The 19,205-nt window shown below is 33.9% G+C and overlaps 1 protein-coding gene across 6 annotated transcripts in view; it reads left to right on the top strand.

The window, feature by feature from the left end:
* SSBP2 (single stranded DNA binding protein 2) overlaps positions 1-19,205 on the top strand; it is a 297,398-nt gene that overhangs the window by 242,556 nt on the left and 35,637 nt on the right. For all 6 annotated transcript variants that reach the window (XM_027100704.1, XM_027100703.1, XM_027100707.1 and 3 more), the window contains 3 exons: positions 6,937-7,003; positions 7,727-7,797; positions 14,824-14,891. In XM_027100704.1, coding sequence (XP_026956505.1) covers positions 6,937-7,003; positions 7,727-7,797; positions 14,824-14,891 — 206 coding nt within the window. The remainder of the gene's footprint in view (positions 1-6,936; positions 7,004-7,726; positions 7,798-14,823; positions 14,892-19,205) is intronic.

Raw genomic sequence — 19,205 nt, forward strand, 5'->3', positions numbered from 1 at the left:
AAACTAATGAAATAAGATATTCCTGCTTTTAAGTTAAATTAGTGAACCTTTATAGAAATTCTTGCCAGTTGTCAGGATTATGTGTATATATGTATACATACATGCTTCATAGGATCAGTATGTTTAAATCATTTATAGCTTGGTCCAGCTCTAAGTGCTTCTCAGATGACTATTAGTAACTTACAATTCAGTATGTATCCAGTATTGCACCCCTGCATAATATAAACCCTATCTGTTAATTGGCACCTTTTTTCAGTTCTAGTTCTCTTTTTCCATTTAGCCAAATTGTTTGAACTTAATTGGAGTATTATTTTTCTAAATAGTTTCTTAGGAAAATATGACTACCCAAAACAATATTCATTGGCCCCTTGGCATTTTAGTTCTGCTCCTATTAAAATCCCCAATGAGTAAAATAATCTATAGAAATAGCTTACATTTAAGAAGCAAAATTAATTTACCCTTAGTAAATTAATTTCGGGGAAAGGCATTATATATACTTCTCAAGAAGAAATAGGACAATTTTTGCCTAGATTTTGTTCCCAACAGTACCAATTTTCTTTGCCTGCAAACTGGGCAAAGTAGGATCATTTTAAAACTAAGAAATTATACTGGGTGTACAGACATATAAAATTCATAAATGAGTGTGAAATATAAGAAATCTTGTGTGGACACTGGTGGCAGAGGTACTAGGTACTCATTGACATGAACTTTCCTGGAGGCCGCCATTTTGATGCCAAAATCGGGCCCCACCCAACAGCCTGAAGGCTCCAGAGCTGGGATGCCTCACGCCAAACAACCAACAGGGCAGGAACACAGCCCCACCTGTCAGCACACAGACTGCCTAAAGTCGTCCTGAGCCAACAGCCACCTCTAAACACACCCCTTGACATGACCCTGCCCATCAGAAGGACAAGACCCAGCTGCACCCACCAGTGGGCAGACAACAGTCTCTCCCACCAGGAAGCCTGCACAAGTCTCTTAGACCAGCTTTGTCCACCAGGGGGCAGACACCAGAGGGAAGAGGAACTATAATCCTGCAGCATGGGGGATTGCAAACACAGAAAGTTAGACAAAATGAGATGGCAGAGGAATATGTCCCTGATGAAGGAAGAAGATAAAACTACAGAACAACTAAGTGGAGTGGATATAGGAAATCTACCCCAAAATGAATTCAGAGTAATGATAGTAAAGATGATCCAAAATCTCAGAAAAAGAATGGAAGCACAGATCAAGAAGATACAAGAAATGTTAACAAAGAGCTAGAAAGTATAAACAACAAACAGAGATGAACAATACAATAAGTGAAATGAAAAATACACTAGAAGGAATTAATAGCAGAATGAGGCAGAGAAACATATGAGTGAGCTGGAATACAGAATGGTGGAAATCACTGCTGCAGAACAGAATAAAGAAAAAAGAATGAAAAGAAATGAAGACAGGGAGGAATAGATTGGGAGTTTGGGATTGACACACTGCTATATTTAAAATAAAACGCCTTGCCATAAAAAAAAAAAAAAATGACAGTCTAAGAGACAGCTAGGACAACATTGAACACACCAACATTCACATTATAGGAGTCCCAGAAGGAGAAGAGAGAGAGAAGGGGCCTGAGGAGATATTTGAGGAGATAATAGCTGAAAACTTCCCTAACATGGGAAAGGAAATAGTCACCCAACTCCAGGAAGCACAGAGTCCCATAGAGGATAAACCCAAGGAGGAACATGCTGAGACACATATTAATCAAATTGAGAAAAATTAAAGACAGAGAAAATATTAAAAGCAACAAGGGAAAAGCAACAAATAACATACAAGGAATCCCCATAAGGTTATCAGCTGATTTTTCAGCAGAAACGCTGCAGGCCAGAAGGGAATAGCACAATATATTTAAAGTGGTGAAAGGGAACAACCTACAACCAAGAATACTCTACCCGGCAAGGCTGTCCTTCACATTTGACGGAAAACTCAAAAGCTTTACAGACAAGCAAAAGGTAAGAGAATTCAGCACCACCAAACCAGCTGTACAAATACTAAAGGAAATTCTCTAGGCGAAAAAGAAAAGCCCACAACTAGAAACAAGAAAATTATGAATGGGAAAGCTTACCAGTAAAGGCAAACATACAGTAAAGATAGGAAATCATCCACACACAAATATGATATCAAAACCAGCAATCACAAGAAGAGTACAAATGCAGGATATTGGAAGTGCATTTGAAATTAAGAGATCGTGAACTTAAAACAATCTTGTATATGTATAGACTGCTATATCAAAACCTCATGGTAACCTCAAACCAAAAATCTACAACAGATATACACACAAAAAAGAAAAAGGAATCCAAACACAACATTAAAGATAGTCATCAGATCACAAGAGAAGAGAACAAAAGTGGAAGGGAATAAAAAGACCTACAGAAACAAATCCAAAACAATTAACAAAATGGCAATAAGAACATACATATCAGTAATTACCTTAAATATAAATGGATTAGTGCTCCAACCAAAACACACTGACTAGCTGAATGAGACCTGTATATATGCTCTCTATAGAACACCCACTTCAGATCTAGGGACACATACAGAATGAAAGTGAGGGGATGGAAAAAGGTATTCCATACAAATGGAAATCAAAAGAAAGCTGGAGTAGCAATACTAATATCAGACAAAACAGACTTTGAAATAAAGACTATTACAAGAGACAAGGACACTACATAATGATCAAGAGATCAATCCAAGAAGAAGATATAACAATTGTAAATATACATATACCAAAAATAGGAGCACCTCAATATATAAGGCAAACACAAACAGCCATAAAAGGAGAAATTGACAGTAACACAATAATAGTGGGGGACTTTAACACCCTACTTTCATCAATGGACAGATCATCCAGGCAGAAAATCAGTAAGGAAATCCAGGCTTTAAATGACACATTAGACCAGATGGACTTAATTGATATTTATGCATTCCATCTGAAAGCAGCAGAATATACATTCTTCTCAAGTGCACATAGAATATTCTCCAGGATAGATCACATGCTGGTCCATAAAGCAAGCCTTGGTAAATTTAAGAAAATTGAACTCATATTAAGCATCTTTTCCAACCACAATGCTACGAGATTACGAGTCAGCAGCAAGAAAAAAACTGTAAAAATTTGTAAAACTGTAAAAATTGGTAGGAATCCACCTGCCAATGCCGGGGACACAGGTTCGATCCCTGGCCCGGGAAGATCCCACACGCCACAGAGCAACTAAGACTGTGCACCACAACTACTGAGCCTGTGCTCTAGAGCCCGCGAGCCACAACTACTGAGCCCGCATGCCACAACTACTGAAGCTCACGTGCCTAGAGCCCATGTTCTACAACAAGAGAAGCCACCACAATGAGAAGCCCGTGCACCGCAACAAACAGTAGCCCCTGCTCACCACAACTAGAGAAAGCCCACGCACAGCAACAAAGACCCAACACAGCCAAAAATAAATAAAATTAATTGAAAAAAATATCAGAACAGAAATAGAGACAAAGAAAACAATAGAAAAGATAAATGAAACTAAAAGCTGGTTCTTTGAAAAGATAAAATTGATACACCTTTAGCCAGACTCATCAAGAAAAAGGAGAGGGCTCAAGTCATTAAAATAAGAAGTGAAAAAGGAGAAGTTACCACAGACACCACAAAAATACAAAGGATCATAAAAGACTACTGCAAGCAACTATATGCCACTAAAATGCCTAGAAGATTTGGACAAATTCTTAGAAAGGTACAATCTCCCAAAACTGAACCAGGAAGAAACAGAAAATATGAACAGACCAATCACAAGCACTGAAATTGAAACTGTGATTTAAAAATTCCCAACAAACAAAAGTCCAGGACCAGAAGGCTTCACAGGCAAATCCTATCAAACATTTAGAGAAGAGTTAACACTTATCCTTCTGAAACCATTGCAAAAAATTGCAGAGGAATGAACACTTCCAAACTCATTCAGTGAGGCCACCATCACCCTGATACTAAAACCAGACTAAGATACCACAAAAAAAGAAAATGACAGGCCAATATCACTGATGACCATAGGTGCAAAAAATCCTCAGCAGAATACTAGCAAGCTGAATCCAACAATACATGAAAAAGATCATACACCATGATCAAATGGGATTTATCCCAGGGATGCAAGGATTTTTCAATATCTGCAAATCTATCAGTGTGATAACCACATCAACAAATTGAAGAATAAAAACCATATGATCGGACTTCCCTGGTGGCGCAGTGGTTAAGAATCTGCCTGCCAATGCAGGGGACACGGGTTCAAGCCCTGGTCCGGGAAGATCCCACATGCCGTAGAGCAGCTAAGCCCATGCACCACAACTACTGAGCCTGTGCTCTAGAGCCCACAAGCCATAACTACTGAGCCCATGTGCCACAACTACTGAAGCCCATGCACCTAGAGCCTGTGCTCTGCAACAAGAGAAGACACCGCAATGAGAAGCCTGCACACTGCAACGAAGAGTAGCCCCCACTCGCCATAACTAGAGAAAAGCCCATGTGCAGCAGTGAAGACCCAACGCAGCCAAAAATAATTAATTAATTAAAACAAGAAACATGATCATCTTAATTGATGCAGAAAAAGCTTTTGACAAAATTCAACACCCGTTTATGATAAAAACTCTCCAGAAAGTGGACATAGAGAAAATATACCACAACATAGTAAAGGCCATATATGACAAACCCACAGCTAACATCATACTCAATAGTGAAAAGCTGAAAGCATTTCCTCAAAGATCAGGAGCAAGACAAGGATGTCCACTCTCAACACTTTTATTCAACATAGTTTTGGAAGTCCTAGCCACTGAAATCAGAGAAGAAGAATAAAGAAAAGGAATCCAAGTTAGAAAAGAAGTAAAACTGTCACTGTTTGCAGATGACATTATAGTATACATAGAAAATCCTAAAGATGCTACCAGAAAACTACTAGAGCTCATCAATGAATTCATTAAAGTTGCAGGACATAAAATTAATACACAGAAATCTGTTGCATTTGTATACACTAAAAACAAAAGATCATAAAGAGAAATTAAGGAAATAATCCCATTTACCATCAAATCAAAAAGAATAAAATACCTAGGAATAAACCTACCTAAGGAGGTAAAACACAAACAGATGGAAAGGTATATATGCCACGTTCTTGGATTGGAAGAATCAATGTTGTCAAAATGACTGCACTACCCAAGGCAACCTACTGATTCAGTGCAATTCCTATCAAATTACCAATGGCATTTTTGCAGATTTAGAACAAAAAATCTTAAAATTTGTACGGAAACCCAAAAGACCCTGAATAGCCAAAGCAACCTTGAGAAAGAAAAGTAGAGGTGGAGGAATCAGGTTCCCTGACTTCAGACTATATTACAAAGCTACAGTAATCAAGACAGTATGGTACTGACACAAAGAAAAATAGATCAATGGAACAGGATAGAAAACACAGTCTCTTCAATAAGAGGTGCTGGGAAAACTGGACAGCTACATGTAAAGTAATGAAATTAGAACATTCTCTAACACCATGCACGAAAATAAACTCAAAATGGATTAAAGACCTAGATGTAAGATGGGATACTATAAAACTCTTAAAGGAAAACATAAGCAGAACACTCTTTGACATAAATTGCAGCAAAATCTTTTTGCATCCACCTCCTAGAGTAATGAAAATAAAAACAAAAAGAAACAAATGGGACCTAGTTAAACTTAAAAGCTTTTGCACAGCAAAGGAAACCATAAACAAAACGAAAAGACAACCCCCAGAAAGGGAGAAAATATTTGCAAATGATGTGACCAGCAAGGGATTAATCTCCAAAATATAGAAACAGCTCATGCAGCTCAGTATCAAAACAAACAACCAACCAATCAAAAAATGGACATATCTAAATAGATATTTCTCCAAAGAAGACATACAGATGGCCAAGAGGCACATGAAAAGCTGCTAAACATTGCTAATTATTAGAGAAATGCAAATCAAAACTACAATGAGGTATCACCTCACATCAGTCAGAATGGCCATCATCAAAAAGTCTACAAACAATAAATGCTGGAGAGGGTGTGGAGAAAAGGGAACCCTCCTACACTATTGGTGGGAATGTAAATTGGTACAGCCACTATGGAGAACACTGTGGAGGTTCCTCAAAAAAGTAAAAATAGAGCTACCATCTCATCCTGCAATCCCACTCCTGAGCATATATCCAGAGAAAACCATACTTAGAAAAGATACATGCACCCCAGTGTTCATTGCAGCACTATTTACAGTAGCCAAGACATGGAAGCAACCTAAACATCCATCAACAGATGAATGGATAAAGAAAATGTGGTACATATATACAGTGGAGTCTTACTCAGCCATAAAAAAGAATGAAATAATGCCATTTGCAACAACATGGATAGACCTAGAGATTCTCATTCTAAGTGAAGTAGGTCAAAGAAAGACAAATATCATATGATATTACTTATATGTGGTATCTTAAAAAATGATACAAATTAACTTATTTACAAACAGGAACAGACTCACAGACTTAGAAAACAAACTTATGGTTACTGAAGGGGAAAGCTGTGGGGGAGGGATAAATTAGTAGGTTGGGGTTAACATATACACACTACTATATATAAAATGATAATCAGCAAGGACCTACTGTATAGCACAGGGAACTCTACTCAATATTCTGTAACCACCTATATGGGAAAAGAATTTGAAAAAGAATAGATACATGTATACTTATAGCTAAATCACTTTGCTGCACACCTGAAACTAACACAACATTGTAAATCAAATATATTCCAATAGAAAAAAAATACATGTTGAAAAAAAAATCTTATGAAATACTCAGATGCACTCTGTAATTGTTACAGCACTTATTTTATAAATAGTTACAATATTCCTTTTTATTTTGTTTTACTAAATATGCTAGGCTCTTGGAGGTGTCCCAGGAAGTCAGCCATTACTTCCCAGTGGAATGGACCCAACTCGACAACAAGGTGACTACTTGTAAAAGTGAAATTGATGTGCAAAATCTCAAAGGAAATCCTGTATTTTTTAAGGAAGGTTTTATTTGTACAGATATTCCATAATTATATCAGTTGCATTTTTACAGGTAACGTGGCCAAGTAATTATCTTTTTAGCTGACTCTTAATTATGTGTGATAGTGAGGGCAGTGATAACATAAGGAACAGAATAATTAAATATCCAGAATCTGTATTTTAACTAGTAACTTCTAAAACCTCTTGTATAACTTCAAACAAGTGAGACTCAAAGTGATTGTATCAATTGTGATTTTCTCTGCCTTTTTCAGATAGAGAGGTTAGTCCACCAGAAAGATAAGCAGGAGGAAAGAGGATGCTATGCAATAAGTAACTTACTTGGTAGTTTAACAAACCCAATAATCAGAGCTGTTTAGGTACCACAAATATGTATGGCTCTATTATACTATTCCAAGAGAAAAAAAGAGGAGCAAATGGTATGAGAGATGTAATTCAACACAGAATAGGAAGAACATTTCAATTTCAAGACATTAATGGAGAGTGTGGGTAAGTAGTGATAAGAGGTAGAAAACTGGCCATGGAAGCCAAGATGAGGTGATGTTAATAACTCAGTCCTTAGTAAATAAGATGTGACACCAGGCAGAGAGGAGGCTATAGCCTCCGGTTTAGCACTCATGCTCATTACATTGCTAATATCGTCATACTTTTTTTCTTTTTAGGACATCCAAATATGGGTGGGCCAATGCAGAGAATGACGCCTCCAAGAGGAATGGTGCCCTTAGGACCACAGGTAAATAAATAATCAGTGCAGGAAGCTAGAGGCTGAGTTTTTTGCCTTCATCTTATACAAACAAACTGTATTATTTGCTGGCTTCTAGTATATACAATAAAGGCTTAATAACATGGTTGTTAGGCTCTTGAGGACATATCTATGACATGTCCAAATTGATGTAACAACAAACCATATTTTAACAGGTGCTACACATATGCCTTTGGTACATTGGAGAAAACACATTGTGTAGAAATACATTATAGTAATTATTAAAAATGATAACTATTACCCTTTTGTTAGTTCTATTGAGGAAATATAAAAAATTATAGTAATTATTATAAAAGATAACTAAGATAAGTTAAATAAAACCTAGTTGACTGAATTAAATAGAATAAGCAGCATAAAATATATTTCTAAATCTTTTAAAGAATTCCATTGACTATTATATACTACCATATTTCTTTACAGAATATGCAATCAATAGAGAACCTTTTAGAAATAAACACTGAAATGGGTCTTACTGAACACGCATAATACTATCAGTATACATTAGATGTTAGCCTACTTCTGTATCAAAATTTCCCAGAAGTATACACCAAGATTGAACCTATTCAGCTATTGATGACATTTTTAAGTATGCTGCTCCAGGATATCACTTATTTTAGCTAAAACATCCCTCTGTCTCTCTTGGGAAAACTGCATGGGGTAGAAACTAATGTTGTAATGTTATATTTCAAAGAAACTAATCCAGAATTCCGAATTTTAAATTTCTTCCTCAAAGGTCAGAGGTTAGTGTATCATAACATTGGTTAAAAGAATGAATTGATTTACTTTCTTTATTCTTTCCAAGAACAGACTTTATAAGTGATAATTTTAGGAGCTTGTTTCATGTATCTGCTTTAAAAATGTTAAGTATTTTGTTGTGTACTCAAAGGAGTCAGAGAATTAAGAATCTAACACCCATTGGTCTTAAGCTTTTTTCAGCTTAAGACCAATGTAGTGAAGAGGGATAGTAGTTATCTATTGGAATAACTGAATTCCTAGAAGAAATATATATAATTTGATTCTCAGGTAAATGTGACTTAGACCAAGGAGTTACTGCCAACATGTAATAATATACAGTTGACCCTTGAATAACATGGGAGTTAGGGGTACCAAACCACTGTGCAGTCAAAAATCCAGGTATAACTTTTGACTCCCTAAAACTTAACTAATAGCCTACTGTTAACTGGAAGCCTTACCAATAACATACGTAGTCAATTAACACATGTTTTATATATTGTTTGTATTATATACTGTATTCTTACAATAAGGTAAGCTAGAGAAAAGAAAATGTTATTACAGAACTCAAGAAAATACATTTACTGTACTGCACTATATTTTTCGATACCATAAGTTTATATCATCTGTTTATAAGATGAATCATCTTTCAGCATCTTCATCAATGTTGTCTTAAATGATACAAAACACTGTAGATATTATATATATTTCTAACACAGGACATCAAAAATGAAAAGATCATGTGAAAAAAATTCCTATTTATTTACAGGTATAACAATTCATGCATTGATAACAAAGAAGCAGCAATATGATAGCTTTATGGTAAACTAGCGTAATAATCAATGATTGCTTCATCATAGCCTATCCTATACACTAATGAATGAATCATTATAACATTTTTAAGGCATACAGTATTACAGTCATATTCACAATACAGTATTGTGAACATTGTTACATTTTTTTAAACCACTTACACGTGATGATAGGCTGATACATAGTTTCTCCTGTTGGGGTTGGTGGCAGGGGGAAGAGGGAGAGAGAGAGAGAGGCACATACTGTATAGTAATGTAGTTCTTTGAAAGCAAAATTATAAAACAGTAAGAAAACACATTATTAATTTTATTTATATTACATACCACTCCCCTTATGCTTATATAAGGATGGACTTATGTCTACATGTATTTTATGCGTTCATGACATACCTAACTTTTTCTTAATTTTTTAGATATTTCTAGGCTATGTGGTTCATCTGCAAGTTTTTTCAAATTGTCACAAATCTACAAAAAATTTTCCAATAGTGTATTTATTGAAAAAAATCCACGTATAAGTGGACTGGAACAATTCAAACCCATGTTGTTCAAGGGTCAACTGTATATATAATCTGTATTGGGACATGAAGCACAAATTTTTCAGAGATACCATATTACATGATAAGAAAAAGTGTTATGTAAATATTTGTGGGATCTTCAAAGTCATAAAAAACCCATTTCTTTTATTTAGGCTCAGTTATTTTCTATGTATTTTCTTAAGATCTTATAAAACCCTAATTTAGATATTTAAATTATTTTTTCCTGTTTCTACTCATGTTAAGGATGATGATTTTTATGACCAACCATCATTAATCTATTAATGGCAGTTAGAATTTGTAAGATCTGTAGGATATTTCACTGAATGAATATACTTTTAGTCTTTAATGAGCTAAGCCAACCAGTTTAGCTATATACAACTTGAAGGATTTTTTTCCTCAAAAGATTTTCATAACAGATGCATTTTAAATATACATCAAAAGTTGATGCCTGTAATTTATTCTTCATTCAGTTCTCTTACTTTTCAGCTAGCTGCTCTTTGAGTTTTTGTCATTCCAGACCAATATTTTCAATACTTTTAAAAATTAGAGTCTGATTTGAGTCAGTTTTGCAGTGTTTGAAAGATGAACCAATGCTCACCTAAGCTGTATGAATACTTAGATCTCATTTGAAAATGCAGAAGTAAAAAGCATATTGGTCTTTATATTTTATAAATATCTAGCCAAATATGTATGTGTTTTGTGTTATAAGTAAATTATGACAGAAAGTAAGAAAACATTTCTGGGGACTAATTGCTTATGGAAGAGTTTAACTAAGTTTATCATATAAGTATGAATTCTTTTCATTTTCACACCCAAAGAGAGTAGTTTATTTCTTCCATTTGGATTAATATCATTGCTATCTATTTCTTTATAATTTGGAGGAAGTAAAGTGTTTTGGTGTGAATTTACCTTAGAAACCAGAAATACCTACAACAACTTTTAAAATCACAGTATATAAGTATAAAAGGTTAAAGTAAATTATTTATAAATATCATGTACTTAAATGAAAATAGGAATCATATTCATATGAATGGTATAATAGGTAAAAAGTGAAGTAAAATTATTTGAATTAAGGGATTCTTTTAAGGTATTTACTCATAACACCTGGTATATGTAACATATGGATTTGAACTGTGAGCTTTATAATAAAAGTTAGCTGTGTTTCTTAAAAGATAATAGAAAAACAACTCTCATGACAGATATTTAATCCTATGGATGCTACTCAAGAACAGAATGTGTCTGCTTTTTTTGTATCCGAATTATAGAAACAGTCTCTTGAATATTGTTTCTAGCTTTATGCAAAATAAAATACATACCTCCTTTGTATCATAGATATGAGATACATAGATATTATGTATCATAATATCATAGATATTATTTCCACTATTTTTTCAGCTTAGGACCAATGTGGTGAAGAGGGACAGCAGTTATCTATTGGAATAATTGAATTCCTAGAAGAAATATATATAATTTGATTCTCAGACAATGCTGATGTAGGCAAAGTGCACACCTAGAACATAGTAAATATGTGATTAAAACCTACTGCATGGATGAAGAAATAAAACTTTGCTCCAAATGCTGGCATATTTCTTCCACCCCTTAATCTATTTTAAATCTACGTTCAGTAGTAATACACGATTTTTAGATTGATATCAGTATCCTTTCAATAGAAAAGCAGAATTATCCGCTTAATCAAGAAAAATGTCTTCCCTAATGCCATATTTGAAGTAATTTTTCTACTTGGCTTTTATAATAAGGTATACTTAGCTTGTCTGTGTTCTTAGGCTCAGCAGGTACCATATGATTAACAGAAAAATTCAACAAGACTGTCCAACTAGTTCTAATTCCTCTAGAAATCTGAAGGATAAATGAGTTATATACAAGTAGGAACATATCATGATTTCCAAATCAAATACTTGGGGTGGAGAAATAGTGAGATGGAAATATATGATAGGCTCTCATGTAAAGAGAGAGTAAACTAATCCTGTATTTTCAAATCTAAGATGGGAAGTGGAATTTAGCTCAGTATGGGGAAGAACTTACTAGAAATTACACTGCCCAATCATGGAAAAACTCTTTATAAACTTTCCAAGCAGAGTCTGAACAGCCCTTTTGTCAGGAGCGTTGCATTGGGAGAGAGATTAAACCAGATGGAATTGTATAGTTGCCATCAGCTTTAAAATTCAGTGATTCGAAATTAGCTCTTCACATTCTGCCTTTGTTACCAGTTAGAAAGCTAGCTGTTATTCTATCTTATCTTCCTGTTCTCTATATGCTTCAGATTCTTCACAAAATGAAAATATTTTGTACGTCTATCAAAATATGTGTTGGATAATTTCTTACTCATTTCCTGTGACACTTGTGCACTGTCATACTTGAGCACTGGATGCACAAAGATGAGTAATACAGACTCTACCTTCAGGTACTTATTCTTTAGCAGGAGATTCAGATACATAAAGAAAAACTATTAGGCAGTAGGAAAAAAGTCAAGAAAAGAAATACGTGTACTCTGTCAGGGAGTCACTATGTCACAAGCATGTTAGGGTTGAGGGCTCAAGGGAAAATGAGAAGTCTCATTTAAGTCAGTCCCTTATTAACAGTGATAAGAGTTAACAGCTACAGTTTTTGAGCACCAGGTATCATGCTTTTAATGCACCAAGCACTTTAATATGCGTTTTGTATGATTTCATTTTTCCTCCAACAAGCTTATAAGAGAGATGATATTTTCACTTTACAGATAAGGAAATAAAGGTTGAGCAGATCATTGGGAGAATCATTGGCCCACAATCACACATATAGAAAGAGGAGCAGAGGAAATAGGGCAGGGGCAAGAGAGATTCAAACCAGTATCTTTCCATGTCCAGAGCTAGAAGGAAAACTAACATTTTCCTTGATAAAACACAGACCACCTAAGATCAAAAATGAGGAGCAACCTTTTGTGTGAAGAATTTCTATTTTACTCTACCATTCAGATTTCGTTCCCAGTGACTAACTTTCTTCTCAGAGACTCCTTGGTGATACTGCTGCTGCCACACCCATGCTTGTTCCAGAGGTTAAGAGAAATAGCTATCTCTTTAACCAGTGACTCAAGTGTGGATAGAGACCATTCTCTTATCCCATAGCATACACAATTGAGATGTTTAAATAAGATTTCTTGAAATTAAAAGTAAATAAAAAATGAGAAGAGCATGTAATTAGGTAATTTATTTACAAACTGTGGCTTACTCTCTGGAGTTAACAGACCTTCTCTCATTGAATATTTCCTTGTCATCTTAGCACCTACTACACAGAAGGCCATAGCAGATGAGTTATCATGAGTGTAAAAGCGTACTGCATGTTTCTGAACCACAAGAAACTCAGCAGTCTGGAGGGTATAGTTGGGAGTAGGGGAAGAAGGTAAATATTATAGGAAATGGGGGCAGGAAATATAGGCTAGAGCTGATCTGTGAATAACACCATAGACCCATGCTGAAGTACAGACTTTATTTGATAGGCAGTGTGGGGCATCATGGCTTTTAAGTGACATAAATAGGACTGAGTTTAAGGAGCACAGTTCTGGAGGCAGTATGGAGAATAGATGGGGAAGGGGAGAGGCTAAGTCAGAGAGACCAACTAAGACAGTACAGTAGTCTCAGTAAATGACAGAGATGAGTGATACGAAGGAGGGCAGTATTTCAAGAGCTATTTTACAGGTAGAATCAATAGACTTTGGTAACTTGACTGGATATGGAAATTGAAATAAAAGGAAGAAATATCAAGCTCTCAGAGGTTCTTAGCCTGGACTGCTGCATAGAAGGTGACGCCACAGAACTGATTGAGGAAGGCAATATAAAGAACACAGCTGTGAGAAGATAAAATTGAGGTTACCTTTAGGTATGTTGAGTGTGAAATGGTATCCAGATAGAAACAGCTGATAAGAAGTTCAACATATGAGTTATCTAAGAGCTTAGGAGAGACATCATGACAAAATAGATTTGAAATTCCTAACATATAAATAATTGTTGAACTAATGGTAGCAGGTAAGAGTACCCATAAATGTGTATTTATTTAAAAGAATGCTGTGGCTAGAACTTGGGGAAAAGCAACAATTTTAAGAGCTAGCAAAACAAAAGGAGCCAGCAAAGGAGATTGAAGAAGAGTGATCAGAAATGTTGGAGGAATAGGTGGTGTCAGAAAACCGAGCATGAAAGTAGTTGATGATGTCAAAATATATTAATATGATAATGTTAAAAGTAGTCTTTTGGCCCTTGTGGAAACTAAACTAAGCTAAGCTGATATGCATGTTAAAACATTAAAATGTTTTTATCCTTTGAATGCACATAATAGATATTGACAGAAGCCTGTTGAGTCATATAATTCATGCACACATATTTGAAGTATACTTTAGTGTTCATATATTTTTGTGTATCTGTATATTTGTACATTTCTCTCTTGGATATATTATTTTGTGAACAGAAGTTTGTATTCCACTTTCTTATGCTGGATTCACCTATTTGTTTTCAGACTTTATGTAATTTTTCTGAGTCAGACAATTTCAAACATGTTGACTAAGTCCTTTCTTTAAAAACAGAGTTTGGGATTTATGAAATATTTTGTTTGAAAAAGTTCACTGTTGTACAGATATCAGGAAATTAATAAAGATATGTTGAATATTATAATTGCAACTATACCTTAATCACTTAACATGCTCCAATGATTGTACATATTCATGTAGTTTTTAAAAGGCACAAACCAAAGTAATTGTTAAAATAGAAGCAAAAGTACAAGAGTGGACCCTTCTGAGAATGAATTGCACAGGCCTTATCCCATCAGGAGTTATGTAGGGAAATCATTAACCTGCTCTCCTTTCTTTCCCCCCTCCTCTTTGGTTTTGTTTTTTTGTTTTGTGGTAGTCTGACCCTTGGTTATCATTACAGAACTATGGAGGTGCAATGAGACCCCCACTGAATGCTTTAGGTGGCCCTGGAATGCCTGGAATGAACATGTAAGCAAAATGCTATATTATCCTGTAAAGTGTTCTCTTTTCTGTCTTCTAAAGTCACACCAATTTGCAACACAATTTAAGCTCAATTTCTGTGTAGTATAAAATGAAACTGTAGTATAAATGGACTGAACATGAGCTGTAGCATTTGCTTCATTTTCACAACATATTCTCCATGTTTTTCTTCCTTCCCTTGCAACCCTTAATTTTCTTCCATTTTCAAATGCCACAAATGCCAACTTTTAGCCTGATTTTCATGTTTATCATAAAAATGAGTCTTTTATAAATAAGCACATAATATTTATGTAGTCCATACAAAAGTATGAAGAGATGATGACGCCAGGACCATGACTTGACTTTACAGAAGTAGATGATGGAATATCGTTCATTTTAACACATATAGCGTGATTCCTATGAGTTTTAAATTCTTATAAATATATATATATGTCTTTACTTTTGTTTTGTTGGGACCATTGTTAACCGAGGAAGAAGTCTCTCTGGTAGTTTCTTCTTTATTAAAGAACTTTCCATAGTATACTTTCTTTTGAAAATTCAAAATATACTTAGGGAGTAAACTAACAGTTTTTTTTGTTTTTTGTACTGAAAGGGCCTTTCAAGCCCAAAGAGAGTAGTTGCTTCTATCAGCCAATATAATGCAATTTGTTAAGGAATTTTTATTTATTTTTCATTATCTTACTAGCCCTCAAAGTTCCATATACACCCAGAACTTGTGAATGACTTTCATTAATTGATTAGAGGATCCAAGTCCATGATGTAGCCTAAAGAAAATTTATCAGAAATAATGAAAGAGCTCTATATAGGGTTCTGGGTAGTCTCCTCTAATATATTTCCCATTAGTCCATGTTTTGGTTACCTACCTATCAAATTAAACAACTCTGCCATCATTTAATAGCATTGAATATATGAGCTCTTTTGATGTACATAGGGATTTGTTTAAGTTTCTGGAACCATTTTCATGGAAAGCAGTTTTGCCTAAAATAGAAAATAGGTTAATAGGTGGATACCAGCCAGGCTCAAAACTAACAGAACAAGGGGAAAAAGTAGGTCAAATTTTCCTATCATGTCTTCTTACTTTTAAAGTAAAAATGGATAGACATGAAGTCTGACTTTTCTTAAATTCCTCAAAGGTTTAGGCTTATTAATGGTTTCTACAAAAAGGAGTGATATCTTGTGCTTATATCAAAAGCTGAAACTCTTAACAATAGGATTTAGATACATATAAAATTTACCTACCTAAGATTCTGACTTTAAAATAGAATGCCTTTTAAAGAATAATTTTGAATACTATGTATAGAGGTAAGGAGTATACATTTTGAATGCTATGATCAACCCAAAATTCTCTTTAAATGTTAAGAATGTATCTAATATCATTTTGTAGTGATGTGGTTGACTTTAGATCAACACAGTTTTGCTAGTATAGAGGAAAGTTATTCTCATATGACTATTAAGAGACTCAAATAGCTTAAAATTGTCTCATTCCTTTCTCACATACATTTAAACAGATACATAAGGGTACATTTAATTCCCTGGACTATGGAGACTAAAAGTATGGCTGAAAATTTCAAATGATTATTTTTGTTCATATTTGGGTTTCTCATTTAAATATACCCAGATATTTTAAAATATTTTTATTACATAATATTTTACTATTTATATAATATCTGTTTTTTAAAGAGCCTTTAAGCTTTACAGACTCAAATTTCCATTATTTGTTACTGTTGACTGTTATTTGGAGTCTTATACCATTTTCAGTTTTCTATAAATTAGGATTCAAGGACAATGAAATCACAAATATTTCCCTCTAACAAGGAAAGTTCTGAAGTATGGAAGGTCCAACCAGAGAGACTCATTCTCTTATTGATATTGGCCCCAAGAAAGCAAAAGTGAATTTAACAATAAAACATATTATTGTCTCCATTGTACTCAATAAATTTTATTGAAATTCACTTCATAATTTATTATTGTTAAAACAAACTAAATCTTACTGTATTATGGCAAGTAAGTATTTCTAACTGGAATTATGGCTCCCTTCATGTCACTGTTTTACATGTTGGCTAACTTAAAAATTAAAGGAAAAGGCATTAGAATAGTGTTACCTTAGGCTATGTTTTTAAGAGTCTAAGATATTTGTGTGTTGGGATCAGGAGGGATCTACTGGAGGATCATATCTGGATGAGGTTTCTTTAGCTCGTCACTTTTTATTATTTGACACCAAAGTATGATGACAGTAAGGAATACCAAACCCCGGTCATTAAAGTAACTAAATACCATAGTCTGTAACTGCAGCTTTCTCTCTTATATTGACACCAAACCATTGGGAACAAAATTCTGATAATTTTGTTGTTAAAAAAATATTGGTGATCTCTAAAGAAAATAGTTATTCTGATATGATTTTTACATTTCCATGCTCCAAACTCAGGATAAATCATATGTAGTGTCACCTAAAATTAAAATAAGAGTATACTTTTAATGTTTATATAACTAGTATTATATATTTAGAAAAAAATTTAATATCCATTTCAGTAGTTTAAAGTAGAATTTACAAACAACAGCCACAATGTAAATGTTTTCAAATGCATTATAGATTATTTTTTAAAGAAAATTATATTTCTAAATAAACTACATTTTTACAAATTTCAAAAGAGTGTAGGATTCAGTATTAAAATATTTCTAATTCAACTTTGTATACCTTGCTATTTTATAGAAACTAAGAGGACAAATAATTTCAAAGGATCTAGACTTTCTTGTTCTAAATCACATCCTATAGAATTATAAAGTTTGTATGGTTATTATCTCGAAATGACTGAATTACAGAAAAAAAAGAGAATTTTTCTCTTTGGTAGTCATGGTTGCCTTGATTTAATCATATCCATATACCCTTACCAAAAATTAAAGACTTCTTTTAAATTTCATTTTTCTCTTTATTTTTAAATGAGGCTAACCTGATTCTACTTCAAATTATACTTATGTAGAAATGTACATTCAAAATAATGCCTGTGTTATAGTTTGTAGATTACTCTCTTGATAATACTGATGGCCCTCAAAAGGAGTAGGAATTACCGCACTTAAGAAGTTGTTCTAATAGAACTACTCACTACTACAACCCCCACTTTATTTAGCGGTATTTGCAAAACTGAAAATGTTTTCAAACACAATGGTAATGGTGGGGGAAATTTAGCTTATTCAAATGAGTTAACATTTAACCCATTATATTAAAATGTAACAATATGAAATACATGGTGAGCTGAGATTAGATTAGTATTTGTCAAACAATTGAACTGCATAAAAGGTATTTTATGGTTCTTAGAATAAATTTAACATTTAACTTCATCTTATTTAATTTGTATTTACTTAAGTAAAATGTTTAATTATTTTAACATTTAGTTTAGCACATTTAGCACATTAATTTAATATTAAACAAATTTTTAACTAACAAAATTATTTTATATTTAATATCTCTTATTCATACAGTCCTTGTTTAAACATAATATTTCAAAATATGAGATTGTCTGCATGTTGTTGCATACAAATTTTTCCCATGATTTGGATATATAGTATATTTTTATGTTGTTTTAAGATAAATATTTTCCAGTTTCTTTACTGTGTTTTGTTTAACGTCAAACAAGTCAAGTGTTTTACTTGATCAGCGTATATCCTATGCTTTACCTCAGTTTCTGTCCATTAAGACACTGAATCCTCTATGTAAAATCACCTTTCCAAAGTGTTCCAGTAACTAATTGTAAAGTCCTCATCATTATCCTAGAGAGGAACTATTTCCAGAGACAATACACGTGCCCCTCACTTTCTCCCTATGCATGATACTTTGACCAAGTCCGTTCTGGTCAAAAGGGGACTTGCACTTGGGCATCCTAATAGAGCCTAAGGACATAATTTTTCATGCCCTTCCCTGCTGTTTACATTCCTGGGGAACCCCAAAATAATACCCAGAACAGTTCTAAATATTCCAAGCAAACATGGGTAATATAGCTAACTTGGACAGCCTCTATCTAGCATTTAGAACTTTAGGTTTAAGGTCCCTAGAATAAGAATCAGGGGACTTTTTTTAAATTAAAAAATGTCACAGTGTTTTCATTGAGATTAGAGGGAAAAGGGGAATTTTGAGTGACTCTAACTAGAGAAGACCTGCTGACAGTAGTCTACTTTTTATCAGGCAGTATATATTCAGGTACACTTAATACTAAAAAGCAAATGGACAAGAGATGTTTTTAATTTAATTAGGCATTAATTTTGTTTTAAAAGCTTTATGTCCTTTTAAGCTATAGAATAGGGAACATT

This window comes from Aethalodelphis obliquidens, unplaced genomic scaffold (assembly GCF_003676395.1).
Source record: "Aethalodelphis obliquidens isolate GAN/ISIS:26980383/991018 unplaced genomic scaffold, ASM367639v1 scaffold4, whole genome shotgun sequence".
Classification (NCBI taxonomy): domain Eukaryota; kingdom Metazoa; phylum Chordata; class Mammalia; order Artiodactyla; family Delphinidae; genus Aethalodelphis; species Aethalodelphis obliquidens.